This window comes from Agelaius tricolor, unplaced genomic scaffold, assembly GCF_023055355.1.
Source record: "Agelaius tricolor isolate 1412-34295 unplaced genomic scaffold, bAgeTri1.0.p SCAF_32, whole genome shotgun sequence".
NCBI lineage: Eukaryota > Metazoa > Chordata > Aves > Passeriformes > Icteridae > Agelaius > Agelaius tricolor.
Genome location: NW_027269292.1, coordinates 1,927,061 through 1,941,925, shown reverse-complemented (window position 1 = coordinate 1,941,925; position 14,865 = coordinate 1,927,061). Strand labels below are relative to the sequence as shown.

At 40.6% G+C, this 14,865-nt stretch overlaps 1 protein-coding gene across 6 annotated transcripts in view; it reads right to left on the bottom strand.

Annotated features, from left to right (window-relative positions):
• The window catches only part of TOM1L1 (target of myb1 like 1 membrane trafficking protein), a 90,144-nt gene that overhangs the window by 23,340 nt on the left and 51,939 nt on the right, over positions 1 to 14,865 (bottom strand). The window contains exons 3-5 of one of the 6 annotated variants that reach the window (XM_071451295.1): positions 4,768 to 14,279; positions 3,750 to 3,844; positions 1,470 to 3,223 (exon numbers count right to left, since the gene is read on the bottom strand). Coding sequence is in view for 2 of the 6 variants with exons in the window: in XM_071451293.1 (XP_071307394.1) it covers positions 56 to 338 (283 nt within the window). In the remaining 4 variants the exon portion in view is untranslated. The other 5 variants (XM_071451296.1, XM_071451297.1, XM_071451298.1 and 2 more) reach the window with 5 other exon arrangements.

The following is a 14,865-nucleotide window of genomic DNA, read 5'->3' as shown; positions in this document are numbered from 1 at the left end:
GCCCGGCGGGGACAGAGGGGGCGGCGCGGGGGCACGCTGGACGCGACTCACCGACCAGGCTGCCCACGGCGGTGCCGAACGGGTCCCTCGGAGCCTTTCCGAAAGCCATGGCCGCTGCCGGCAGCGTCCCGCGGGCTCTGCGGGGCGGCAGCCCCGGCCCCGCCGCCGGATCCGGCCGCTCCCTCCCGCCCCGCCGGGCGCTCCCTTCCTGCGCTCGGGCGGGGCCGCCTCCAGGTGCTGCCGCGGCCCCTCCAACCTGATCCCGGCACGGCACCGCCCCGCCCCGCGGGGTCGGGTCCCACCCGGGCTCCCCTGGGACAGGGCTCCCACCCGGGCATCCCCTAGCAGAGGGCTCTCTCCGACTCCCGCCAGGCAAAGCTTTTCCTTGGGAACCGAAGCCCTCTTTCGGGTCGCTTCACATCAGCACCTTATACCGGTTGCTCGATGTCACCCGCCCTGGGGCGACGCTGGTGCCACCTCCGCGCCCCTCACCCCGGCCCGGACCAAAAGCACCCCCTGGCCTCACACAGCCCCGGGCTCATTTTCCTGCCCCATGGACCTGCGAGCCCACCGCTCATAGGCAGCGGTGGCTCAGCCGGGTCCCAGATGGGATTTCACAACTGAATCCACGACGAACTCGGCGTTCCGTGAGGCGAAGCTCAGGAACTCCTTCAGAGCCCCTTCTGCTGCTGGTATCACGTGCATCCCGTGTGCAGACACAGTTTAACCGCTGCACCCACCGGTACACAGCCCCCGGGGCTGCCCCTGCTCCTGCAACCTCCCCACAGGTGCTTTCAAACCCCCACCTTCTTTTCTGATCCGCACATTTAAAAAGAATACAAGCAAAGATCTCAAATAAACGGGGAAAATTCCCAATTGGTGCATCCAAGTTACATTCATAAATTCATCCTCTTTGCGTTCAGCAGGAACCACTAACATGTTCCTCCTGTCACACACACCTTTCTACATGTGGGAGGTCCTTGCTACAATTACTATCAATGACTTCCACTGTGTCTCTTCATCACAAGCCTATCTCACACCTGTACAATACCTGGGAATGAACGATGAATGAAAATTAAGATGTCAGCTGTAATTTTTGTTGGCTGACAGTTGTAATTATTTCAGTATCAAACACACACACGGAATCATATTAAATAGCCTCTGAGTAGAGCTTAATGAGTCATACAGTCAAGACATGATATAAGCAAATAAATTATTTGCCTGACATTAGAATTTAATGGATTAACAAAGCTCTATTTGCACTACGAGAGGTTTTTTTTAGGAGGAACTAATCATACTTTCTTTTGTGTTTTGTACAACTCTGTGGCCCCATCTACTGGATGGTTTTAACGCGAATGCAGGAGAAAATCACATTTTTGGTGTACCTGCAAGTACCTCTATGAAAAACAAGTTAAAGAACTCTTAGGCAAATTGATAATGTACCATGAATGTAGGAGTCTTTTTCTTACTCAGTCTGTAGTAAGTGGGTGGAATCCCTCATGCAGTCTGATGAGGCTCCATTTGAGACTGTTCTAATGAGCACATCTCAATTTTCCACACTTCTGTTATCCTGTTATTTGGCTAAAAGCCAAACCAGCTGTCAAAACACAAGTCAGTTTATTTATTTTAGTTCACAGAATTTTGAAAGATATCCTCTAAACTTAGGTGTTTCATTCATTTGCTCTTTAACCCTGGAACAGTAATGAGGGCCTATTTAAATTAGCCCTTGTTAAACCTGCAACACAAGTCAGATCTCATTTCAAAGAGCATATTTTATTGAGCTAATCGGGGGAAAAAATTCAAGTAAAGCATTTTTTCATTGGAATTTACTGATTAAAGTTACTCATTGAAATCAGCTTTTGGTATAGATCTGTGAACTCCTGGTGGGCTTCAGGTTCTGCTTGAAACAAAATCTCTCTGGCTCTTCAGTCTTCTCAGGGCTGGAATCCTCAGAATTCATGAGCTGGTGGTCAAAGAGTCCCAGGAGAGCCTTGCACTTCTTGCAATTTTACTAATATTGAAGAGATACTATTACATTTAATTATTACTATTCATGGATATTTTCGGCCTCTTGCAAGCACATAGAGAGTGTTATAAAAAGGAGGAAGGAAGAGGTTAAATAATTTCGCTTTGCAAAATGTTTTGAAACAAAAGTGTTAAGTGGCATAGCTTCTGTCTGCCTCAGCTCAGCTAACATGTATTATACTAACATAGGCAGGATTGTCAATATGATTTCATTTTTACCAGAGATTTTGATGATGTTATGTCAATTACAAATTAAAAAAATAAAACAAATTGCTATAGCTTTGCAGAGATTCTTTTCTAATTTAGTTTTGCTGGCTTTACATTTCAGAGTTATATCTCATAAATTATTTTTAAAATCATACTTTTACCTTATTTAGGTTTCAGTCCTGTTTTCAAAGAATCACATACATGCACAGAGGACATTGAGAGAAATACTTAAACAGCTGTCATTCATAAATTGATTTATGGTATTGACCTGTACCTGCTTTTGTTTGTTATATGAAAATTAAAAGCCATTGCAATGATTTTTTGGTTTCGTTTAAAAATGAGAGATTCTTAAAAGGTCCTTATTCATTAGACATTAAGTGAGGAGCTGCAAAGCAGTCTCTCTTCCATCTCCCAAGGGCTGTATTTACCCTCACTGCTTTCACCAGAAGCCTATTCTAGTATGACTCTTCCTTGTTATCCAGTATAAGAGATGCAGTCGGTGGGATTCTCACTGTGGCTCATTAGTCCAGATGCTGGTTATGGCCTGTGCTGGGAGCTTTACTTGAACAAACAGCTCCAGGGTTAAATCAAATCCCTTCTGCATCATCTCCATTAGCTCACTGCTTCACATAACAGCTAACCTAATCAGGAGCTATTTGGGCAAAATAAATTAATGTTTGGGACCCAGTTGCACTAAGAATACAGAGCTGTCTCCAAATATCTATTTAAGTAATTACTATTTTATATTAAAAAAAAAACAACAACAAAAAAAGAAGAAATGTCCAAATGCTGTTATGTCAGCAGCATGTTTAATGTGTCTGTTTAGAAAAAGGAACAAATCTAGAAGTGCCAGAAAGAGGTAGAGGCCTGCAGAGGGCAAGCTTGGTCAAGGAATCTCCTCATTTTTCATGCAGCAGCTACCCTCTCAGCCATATTGGTTTTTCTTTTTTACTGAGCTTCAGATACGGCTGGTTAGCATTGCAATGCTCTCCTGCAATTTGAAATAATTAAAAAAAACCTCAGTAAATGCCATGCATTGGTGATCAAAAGGTAGGAGAGGGTCAGGGAGGTGGCATTTTTGTGGATGAGAGTCAGAGTTTCACACATGTGACTCTGCTGCATTTCCTGGATGACATGCCCGAAGCAGCTCTCACTGCCCTGGGACTTTCAGGTGAAGTTAGACAAATCTGTATTTCTCCCACTCCTAAAACACTGAGAATTTCTAATGATTTTTTTTCCTTTAATAATACACTGCAAGAGTCTCAGCTAATTTGAAACTAAAATCATGTCTACCTTCTTTTGGATTTTTTTGTGGGTTTTTTTTGTTGGTTTTCTTTTTTCTTCCCCAAGATATTATACGTTACCTCCCTCGGGGATTTTACCCTCACCATATAGTGTTAATCCAAAAACTTTTCTCTCCTCTCTTTCAGCAAACAACTCTCCTTTTTCCCTGGATCAAAGCTGGAGATAAATATTCTATTATCTGGAGATAAATATTGTATATTCAGGAAACTTACCTAAGCCTTTTCTGTAGTTCACCTTCTCAGAGACAAAGATGCATCATCCAGTTCCCTGAGCTTCTTTCCAGATGTGTATTTTCCTCTAATGGATTCTAGATTTATAAAGAAATGATGAAATTATTATTATACTGCAGAATATGGTGAGTCTTAAGTTTTCTGTAGCAGGGTAAATATTAAATATATCATATATCTTATCCACTGGAAGGTAGAATCCTCAACTTGACTATCACAGGAAAACTAACAAAGAAAGAAAGACTCCCTTAATCTTAAATTATAGCAATTGTAGATAGTTTTCTCATTAATAGAATGCAACTGCTATATATATGTGTATATATATCAATATATATAATGCTGCATAAAAACAAGCTCAAAATTGAAAATTAGGTATGAACTTGACAATTCAGATTTTTTGTAAACTAACATATGAGAAGTTGGGAAGTTTTCTATTTTCAAAGGAAAGTGGCAAACAAGTGGTTCTCATTTAAGCTAACAATAAAGAATGTATGAAATAGCCAAATATCTCTTTGAATTAGAGGCTACCTGAAGAAGTTTATTTTGTGGGAGGTCCTTCAGGAATTTGGAGAGTTGTAAAACACACTTGCCCAATTAAATCAGGAATGCTTTTTGAGTTACATGGTACTGGTGCATAGCAGGACACTGAGGTTACACATACATTGCTATGAGTGCTACAAGTTTAGTTTAGTTTTGTTTTCAAATTATTTAAGTTCATGATAAAAAATTCTTATATCTCACTCTGAGGTGCAATATAAATTTCTCTGCCTTCAACAAGCAAGCTTGAAAAAACTTAATTTGTGCACTTTTTAAAATTAAAAAATTACTTGATAAATGAGGTCTTCAGATTGATGTTTTCATCTCTAAGTGTGCTGAAATACAATAAAACTAGAAATAAGTTTGTCTGTTTTTCCAACACAAAACAAATCAGGCAATCTCCAAATCCTTACATCTCAAATGCGTGCATAAGAACTTGAGCTGCAGGAATCAACAAGTAGCAAACCTGAATCAAGCTGATATTTTCAGTACCAGGAACAATCTTGATTAGTTGGGCAGCATTGCAATTATCAGCGTGGAAATCAATCCTGGAAAAAACTCACATCCTCCATCTCTGCCCATTAGCAGCAGGTATGGCCTTTACCAAGGAGTTCATTTTTCTCTTTGTGACACTCCCACTGCCACCTGAAGTGCAAAACATCTCTCAGGAAGAGCTTAGTTCAGCACTGCTGCTTCTCATCTTAGTGCTTAGAGAGAAACAATAACTAAACACAGATCCTTTAAAAATACACATAGAGAAAATAATTTTTGACATTGCACCCAAATGAAATAATTTCAGCAATATTTGATTGCCATCAAATAATTGTGCTGGCTGCTGGAACAAACATCCAAAAGCTTCATGGACTGGCAGAAACTCATCACCCACAGAGCCCTGGTTCCAATCCAAGCCATGCAGTGCCATGCTGCTCACACAGCCCCCTCCTGTCCTAATTAACCAGGAATCTCAGCTGAGTTCTCTGCTGGATTTTAATTATGGCATTATTAGCTCATGGGGGGAAAAAAATTGACAGATGTTTCAGGTTGGTTGTAGCAAATTAAAAGGCAGGTGCTTGGTAGAAAAACTCAGGAATGATTAAACAAGTGAGTGGTGGAGGTTTAGCTGATGTTCAGTGAGCATTGTTCATAATAGCAGTTACTTTTCTGCAGTGCAAGAGGACTTCTCAGCATAAAAATAACAATTGCAACAGGTTTGGATCTGGTTTGTAAAAAAGCTTATGAACATGTGTCCTTAGTTTGGTTTTTAGCTTTTGCTGGGGCCATTTTGCTCCTCTTTCCTCTAAAAATAAAACCCACTGGTTTTTTAGGTTGCTAATTTAAGAAAAAATTGTGTGATGCCAAGGTAAACAATAGACCTAGTTGATTACTCAACAATTATTGTTACACTGAGCATCTCTCATAAAGAAAACCACTAATTTTCATCTCTTATAAGGGATAACAAATGTCATAACTTTACTAATAACTTCAATTGCCTGACAAAGCAGTTTCAAAACAAGTTTGAATGAAGTAAATGCATTACAGGAAACATAGGCAGAGCCTGAAAAGATGCCAAGGTCAGGATTTTAAGAAAAACAAGAAAAAAACAGTGTCATGATTCTGAGCTCTCCATCAATTATTCTATTCCATAGGAGTCTTTATCTACAGTCTCAGTGAGTCTCATCCATCGAGATGACATGGAGAGTGTCAGGTGAACTGAGGAAAGAGGCTTTGAGCAGACAGTGAGGTCATTTGGATGCAGGTTCACTCTGCTGTGGTGGTTTTCTGCTTGAGAATAAAAAGTTACAGGGTTTGAATGCTTTGTGTTTTATTTTTTGTTTTGTTCTGTTTTTTAAACTAACATACATATGCAATTTATGGCTCCATCCTCTTCAGAAATCCATTTTGGGTTTTTGTCATGTGTAAGTTCCATATAAAAATGAGAAAATGTTGGGATTTCCCTAATGTTTTTGTTTTTTCTTTAACAAAACAACAGTTTAAACTATGCTTTTCATCCAAGTGTATCCCAAAACTATTCAAAGACAAAAAAATCATTAGGTTTCATTTTGAGCATGCAGAACCAGATATGCTGATAATTTCAGAACTAGAATTTTGGACAGTTTGGATTTTGACAAGTCAGTATTTGCTCATCAGGGGTGTTTTGTTGGAAAAATTTCCCATCAGCTGCAAGTTTTATTACACATTAATTACGCCACAGCTAGGAAGTGAAAAATCCAACCCAAAACTCTTTCCACTAGTGTTGACAGTTATGGGGACCTGCCAAAAGGCCCCACTTGAAAGGCAGTGATTTTCCTACTGTTGGAGTACAGGATGTACAGAAAATTTTGCAACTTGTTTAATGGAAAGAATCAGCCATATTCTGCCAGTTAATAGAATAAACAAATAAATGCAGATTTTAATGCTGTAACTCAGTAAAAGCTGAAGAACATCTTTCCCTGTTTCTAAGGGAGGCAAATGTTCACCTGGGCTCTTAATCTGGACACAGAAACAAAGGTTGCTTGTGGTTGGACTGAATCTTCTGAGTACAGAGGATTCAGATTTCTTTAATTTACACCACACCTGGGCGTGGTCAGTGCAGGTGGCTCTGACCTGTGAGGCTGCTACACTGCCCCAGCTGTTAATCTGGGACTCACAGATTAACACATGTGGCCTAAAATGGAGATTTGTGGCACTGTCACCTCTGTGGCATCCTGAGCATCCAGTCTGTGCAGCAGAGGAACACACACATTTCTCAGGGAGCTCCTCTGCACTGCAGGTTTATAGAAACTGTTGGATGGTGACCTGTCATGGAGCCTGAGCTCACTGAAATTAGATTCAGTAAGGTACATCCTCTGTATCAGGGTGGAATTAAAGCTGGTTGCTGCTCTGAAACTTAAGGTCAAAATCTCTGAATTTCTATCCAGATCAGCTGTAAACCTCAGAACACACTCCCTGCTTTGGCTGCACCTCCACACTGATGTTTTTGGCAAACATTTTACATTTTACCCAGGGAGCTGGAGCTGTGGCATTTGTAAGACCATGCAGCTACAAGTAATTTAATGTTGTGTGAAACACTTATCATTATGTCTAAAGGCACAGTTCATGCACTGCAGGAATCCCACTGCTATTTCCAAAAGCAGAGGATGGTTTGGGATGCACTGTGCATACTCACTCTAAGAGACAGCACAAGTGCTGTAGACAAACTGGAAATTTCTGCTTGTCTGTACTCATCTTTCACCACAGCTATCTCTGGGTAATGATGCAGTATTGTCAGCAGTGAAGGGGTTTTTTTACTGAAATATGTAATACAGAAGAGTATCAAAATTATTTGATTATTTGCTTTTTTCCTACCATGATCAATATGTCAGAGGTCTTCCCATACTGGACCATCACACCAAGTCTGCTGCTGCTTGCTACTATGGTCACTCCTGAAAACAGGCAGTTCTTCCATCTTTTTGCCTAATTCAGTATGCTCATTTTTCCTTGCAATGACACTCATTAATATGCATTCCCTACTTCTGATCTTGTGAGCAGAAAGACTCCTAAATGGTACACATAGCTCTGCTCAAAAAGAAATGCAATTGAACTGCACTTTTGGCCTCTCAGCTTAAGAGAATCACATGCCTTGGCTTTACATTAATGCTTTTAAACACCACTGCTGAATTTTGGTAGGGATTTACACAACCAGTAGAGAAGGAAAGACGGCTGGTGCTCTCCCTGCATGTTTGGTTCCATACAAAGCCCAAAGCCAGGAGCCGTCCATGGTTTGGTGCAGGCTGTTCTCATCACTAAGGACAGCCCTGGGCTCCCACTGACACACTTGACAAATCACTGTCTTCTGGCAGCACTGCTTTAAGGAGCTTTTGAGATCCAGCAATAAGTAACTCAACTATAAATTGCCACACTTCTCTCAAATTGAGATTTTGTGTCAGAAAATGCTCCTGAATAGTCAAAGTGGATATTAATACCTGTCATGAGTCAAATGGGAAGAAGGGGAGAAGATGAGAATGAAGAAAATGCTATCAAGTGTAGCAGGAAGCAAATAACTTTTAGCTTATGGTGAGATGTCATTTGACAAGGCAGCATCTTGCATGAGAGGAGCATGAAACTTGTTTCCTGATGCACTGCATTCATGCTCACACACTCACCTTCCTCAGATACTTGTCCTCTCGTATTCTGTGGAATTTGCCCCAAAACATTTCTCTCATTTCACAGAAGGCCCACCATACATTCCTTATTTGATTTAATATTTCCTCGCCTTGTTTCTCAGTTACTTTTGGCCTCTAGAATATTTGCCAGGCCCACTTCTCCAACCCTTCTTCTGGCATAATAGTCCCCTAAAGTGTTTTCCATTCACTTATTCCTGGAACTATGTCCACAATAAAGATTTCTTCTGACATGAACTGAGACCAAAGCTACCAAAAGGCACTGACACCACTGTTTTTTTACCAGTTGCTTACAGAGCACTCACACCCAGGCTTTGCATCACTGCTGTGGAAGTGCTTGTTCTGCAGTCCTGTCTGCAGGGCAGACCTTTCCAGACTGGCATATCTGTGCACAATTGCCCCCCAGACAGCTGCACCTGTACGGATCAGAGATCAGACCATTACCCTTGAAGAGCTCAAACCTTCCCACTGCACTCACTTGTAATGCACTCTGGTGCTCAAGTTCTCAGCAATTATAAATGACAGCACCTATCAATTTTAGCTGCTTAGATATTCCCCATTGCTACAATAATGAATGCTTTACACTCCTTAATCCACTTACCTTTCAATCCCACACTGAAGTTCTGAAGCAACAATAGGAAGATTAAATGTTGGAGTTGTTGATTTCTCCAAAATCCTTCTTCTGACGCCTAGTTCCAGAGAACTGATGCTTGAAATGCGCTCGCAGCTGTAGCTTGACCAGAGACTGGAAAATTTTGCTTCCATGCCTGCCCACAAAGCCTTTTGTCGTGACTGAACTGAACTGCTTGGCCCCTAACTTCCACTTGCCTTCAGAAGCAGTAAGAAACTGGTGCTCTGCTGTTACGGTAAACAGCAACAGAGGATTCTCACTGGAAATATGGAGATTTATGCCTTCTTTCATAGAATTGGCTTCCTAAAGCACACAGAAATTACGTGAGGGTGCTGAGGGTGCCTCTTTATGCAGCCACTGTGGTTTTAATTCTGCACTCAATCCATTGAGCCTTCCTCTCTTAAGTATTGTGTAGGAAGTCTGAGCATCGTTGGGATTTGAACTTTGTTCGCTACCTGTAAACCCCTATTTTTATCTAGATAGAAGGAATTTGGCCAAAGTTACACAGGAGGCCTGTTGTAAATTAGAGAATTGAGCCTAAGCCTCTTATATCTTAGAGGAGCAGCCTGACTGCTGCTTTCAGAAGAGCTTCAGTACATTACACCAGCTAAGTGTCTGGCTCAATCACTGTTCTGTGGATTACCAGAGGGCAGATTAACTGGATTCTATTGAATTTTTAAAACATAAAATAAATACCTCCTATAAGCTCTTAACAGGTTTCTTCTAGCAAGGTTTTGAGGAATTTCCACCTTACTAATTCTGCATGTGTATAAATGCACAGAAATTGATAGTACATGAACCTACCTAGCAGTAGAGCAGAGCCTTATAACATTATTTATGGCTAATGAAAGGCAATGTCATTCCTGACATCCCAGATAAATCATGTTTTCCATTGCTATACACAAATGGACTGGAATATAGTTAGTATTTAGTCTGCTAGGCAAGAATAACCTCAGTCCTCTCAAATTGGAATTCTCTAACCACCCATGAACGATAACATGTTGTGCGTTACCATCAATTTTCTGACTTTGTGGAGAGCAGGGACTGAGAGCAAGGCAGACAGCATCTCATGCGGTGCCTTGTTACTTATAATTTCTTTACTGTGAGTCCGTGCGTATCCCTCAGCTGAACCAAATCCCTTTCAGCTGCAGCTGATAATGCAACACCCACAGCTCAAGGTCACTACCTGGAAATCAGTGCTTGCTTTTAACTGGACTCACTTCAATGGTATGAAGCCTCAAGTGCTGCTTAATCTTAGCTTTGATTGGGTTAACAATGCACCATCCTCTTGTGAACAGGGCACTTGAGCCACAGTTAGACCCTCCCTGTTCCCATTGCTCAAATCAGTTGTAGAAAATGTGCAATATTGTCAGCAGACTTTTGAATACAGATGTGTTTACCTGCACACCAGCAAGGTGATCGCTGGTTTCTTGGTGTTTTACATCAGTTCTGGTTTTTTATTTTTATTCCATTTGTGGCAATGGAATACAGATATAATAAAGGAAATTAATTCTACTGGAACAACCTGAAATAGCAGTGCAATGGTGAGAGGTGCCATGGCACAGGTACAGCACAGCAGCATGCTGGTGGTGCTAAGACTGCTCCATGGAAGACCAAAAAAAAGGAATCTTTCCACTGCTCTTCTTCTAATCCTTTTATTTCTGAGGCCTAAAGGCAAGCCCAGTGGAGCATAGCTAATTACACCTCTGATCTTTAACCACTGTATGGCTGGTGGAGCACTCACATACACCAATGTGAATCTGCTGCAAGTAACAGCCCAATACCAGCACACCTGTGTGAGGAAATTCCTTTCAAAACCTTTCTGTTCAACAGAGACCAAGAGGTTTATGTCTGCACACTAAAACTGTATTTAAAATCCCAGCTCAATTGCAAAGTGAAAGAGACAAACCCTTTGAGAAAACAGTAATGACCTTTGCTGGTGCATAGTTTGCTTTACCCAAGGATGTTTTAACTTCTTGATTTAATCAGTCAGCTTGGACAACTCAGTTTGCCAAGGCCTTTGTAATTTCCCTTCCCCTTATGAAGATGGTTAATATTTAGCTATCAGTTGAGTCAATGTTTATTGCCCTGGTTTTTTTTTTTTTCAGTTCTTTCTATCTTTCTAATGACTGGTTGTAAACATACATTCCATAGAATGATTTTGTATTTTTAACCAGAAAATCTTAGTGCTTAGCCCTTTTCATTTTTAAAAAGAAACTTATTAGGGGTTTAATTTTGATTAGGAGCATCATCCAACAAACCTCCATAAATAATCTCTCATTCAGTATATCCTCTACATTCCCAAATAAAAATGTTTTGCTTAATGTGTACTTTATCTAATGTAAAATGTATTTTTTCTAGTCAATACACATTTCTGTAGCTGGAGGAAGCACTGCTGCCACCTCTTAGGAGTTACACTTCTGATTTTCACAAATTCCCACTTAGAGGATTGAGGAGTCTTTGGACTATCCTCAGGAATCAAAGTTTTTCCTCAGGATGAGGCATCATCACATGAAATTGTGGGATATCCATGATCTTGGTAATATGGAAAACTCTTTAACCTTTCAGCATTACCAATGATTTTCCAAATACTCCTCTACATTCCTGACATCAAGGTAGGAACAGCAGCCCCTGACTGCTGAGGAATATTTTTGGCTGATTGGCAAGACACTGGCAAGTACAATCCTGTTGTGCAGCACCTCCTCTTCCTCTTTTAATGCACTGGACCTACCTCCAAATATAGACACATCCAACTTCTAATCAGAAATGACATTTAATGCCCCAAAATTACTTACCAGGACTCTGTTAAATCATAGATAGTGCAGTGCAGGTTATAAAAGCAGGATGCAGGAGCCAGGACTCTTGGGATCTTCCTTTAAAGCTGGCTTGCTGTGGTCTCAGGGAAAATAGAAAAAAATAATCACTCACTTCTATGATGCAATTTACTCACCTGAAAAAATGAAGTAACTTCACTGATCTACTTCATAGGCACTGTGTGAATCCTCAATAATACTTGTGAAACTATAGAGTGATCTCTTGACAAGAAGTGTTCTGATGGAGCCCAAATGTCAAAAATTGCTTTCAAATCAGGGAGTGAGAAGTGTGCACCAGACAGACATGGATAGTGCTGTAGTCATTTTCACTGTGATGCCTCTTACTGTTTCATCTCCTTTATTACCTATTTCAAGGCCTATTTTGATGAGTTAGCATAGCCTAGTACTTTCTTCCCCCCTCCAAAATTTCACATGTCCTCCTTAGCCCTGCTCCCCTTTCAATTTTTTTTCCTCACAAACTGCTCATGAATTGCCTTGGCAGTGAGTAAAGTATAAGCACTTTTAGAATATGGTTTATGGTTCAGTGGCCATCAGCAAATGCTGTCAGAGCTGATACCCTTCAGCTGGGAGGGAAGAGCAGCTTCACTCACGCCATCCCTCACCTGCTGTGGGGCTGGAAGGGAGCCAGGATGGAGCATTCCCAGGCCAGGCCACTGCCAGGAAATTTTATTCATAAGGGTTCCCACTGGCCATGAAATTTGAGTACCCAAATAACTGTGATATCACACACTGAGGAAAATAATCAGCTTTTGAAGCAGCTCTGTCTGGAACTGTCCAGGTATACCCCCAGGGCTGCCAGAGAGGCTGTGGCAGACTTTAGGTGAGGACAGGGAAAATGAAGGATCCTTACTGCTGTAAAATACAAAAACATGGACAACCACATCTCTCTCTCTCTCTTTTTCTATAGCATGCTAAAGAACTAACTAGATTAATCTCAGAAGTTTAATACCATACTTGAATGTTGAACTGGAGCCTCCTAAATATAGAAAAAATGATGTGAGAAATGGATTTCTAAAGAATTTCTAAAACTTGATAGAAAGTTTATATAGTCTTATATATTTATATGTAAACACTGAGATAAGGTGTGTTGACTTAGGAAGGTTATGGAATAGAGATGACATTTTTGAGAGAGAGATTGAATTAGAAATAAGTTTTCATAAGTTTTAAAATATGGTTTTGTAAGAAGATTAGACATTTTAGAGAATTAGAACTGTGAAAGATGTATTATAGTAGGACTACATGGGGAAAATACAGGTGATTGGTGTTAGAAGTAAGAGTAGTATTGTGTGGTAAAAGTTAATAGGTTGAAAAATATTTCTAAGGTATTGTAACTAGGAAATAAGTTGGTTTTTGATGGAATGGCACTGAGTTTTACATCTCTTGTATCTCACTATTCATCAAGACTGATAACAAAATAAAATCTTTTAAAACACCTCTCAGTTGCCCTGTCTCTGCAAAAACTGAGAAACCAACACCTAAATACAGAAAAAACGTCCTGTTATATCATTGGGTCCTTTCCTTAAATCGCCTCTTTTTTTTCAAAAGGCATTAAGAACTTAGCTTTAGCATGTGGTTTAATCCTATTAAAATTCACTGAGTTTAAGCATATAATTTAGTAACTTAGATTCTTAAAGATAAAAAAAACCAACTTAAATTCTTAAATTAAAAAAACCTAACCCCAAAACTTGTTTGTTCTCTTGCTTTATCCATAGCCCTATGCAAGGTCTGCATGGTAAAAGAACAACTACCCCATAAACAGAAACCTCAAAAGGAACTAAAATTCTTTTAGACTGGTCTAAAACTGCATTTCTTTAGAACTTCCTGATGATTCCAGCTGCTCTTCCTGACTAGCAGGTCTGTTCCAGGAAGGCACAAACCAGCTGTGCAAAAGCAAGTGCATGGTTACAGTGCTATGTTCTTACACAGATTCCTGATGGAAGTCAAATCTTGTGGAAGATTTACTTACTGTGCACAGCAGGATATTATTCAGGAATAGAAATTCCTGATATTTCTTGCATGTTTCAAATAAATGGCAGATTGAACCACTTTGATTAATATACATTTGGAAAAGAAATCGTCTCCACATGGATCAGCTGTGTAAGCAATGAAAAATGTGTGAAGACCCTCTTTACTCTTCCTCAGAATCCTGGAAAAAACTTCAGGCTGCCCTTTTCCTTTTCCCCATGTCCCACAGGGTCATGTCCACTCTGGAGTCCTTACACAGCAGCACAGGCAGCAGCTTCTCTTCCAGCAAAGCCCCTTGTGGCAGCTGTGAATGTTGTCCCTTTTTTGTTTTTGCCTGTGGTGCAGTATTTTCTGCCTGCTTTCAGTCCTTTTTAATGCCTTCAAGGTGCTGTGGAAATAATGGTGATTTTAGCCAGTGGATTTTAGGGAATAAAAAAACAATCAAAAGTTATCAAATGCTCAACACTTCCCTTTAAATGCTGCTTGCAATCAGAGAATTTACTTTTATTTTAAAACAAACTTCCATCTAGAAAATCTTGTATTTATGAACAAGAAAATGCTGGAATTGAAAGTAATGGTTCATTTTTTTTCCTGCTCTAGGTGAACCTGCTTTAGCAGGGGGTTGGACTAGAGGCTCTCCAGATGTCCCTTCCAACCCCAACCATTCTGTGACTCTGAAATTGATCCTGTTCCATGACAGGCATGAAAAGGTTTCAATTCAGAACCAAAACCAACTGTTGGAAAACAAGGAATCTCAAATGAGTCCATGTGGAGCTCTGTCCAAATCCGGGGCCAGCTGGGCTGTGGAACTGCAGAGCTCCGTGCTGCACTCCCAGCCTGTGCTGGGCACTTCTGCCAAAACAGACTCAGATGCAGCTTTTGGCACTGAAATTGGCATCTTCACACAGAGCTCTGCAGGTCTGTGGGTGTGGTCAGGGAGTAGGTCAGGGAGCTCTGATGCACCATGGAAGCAC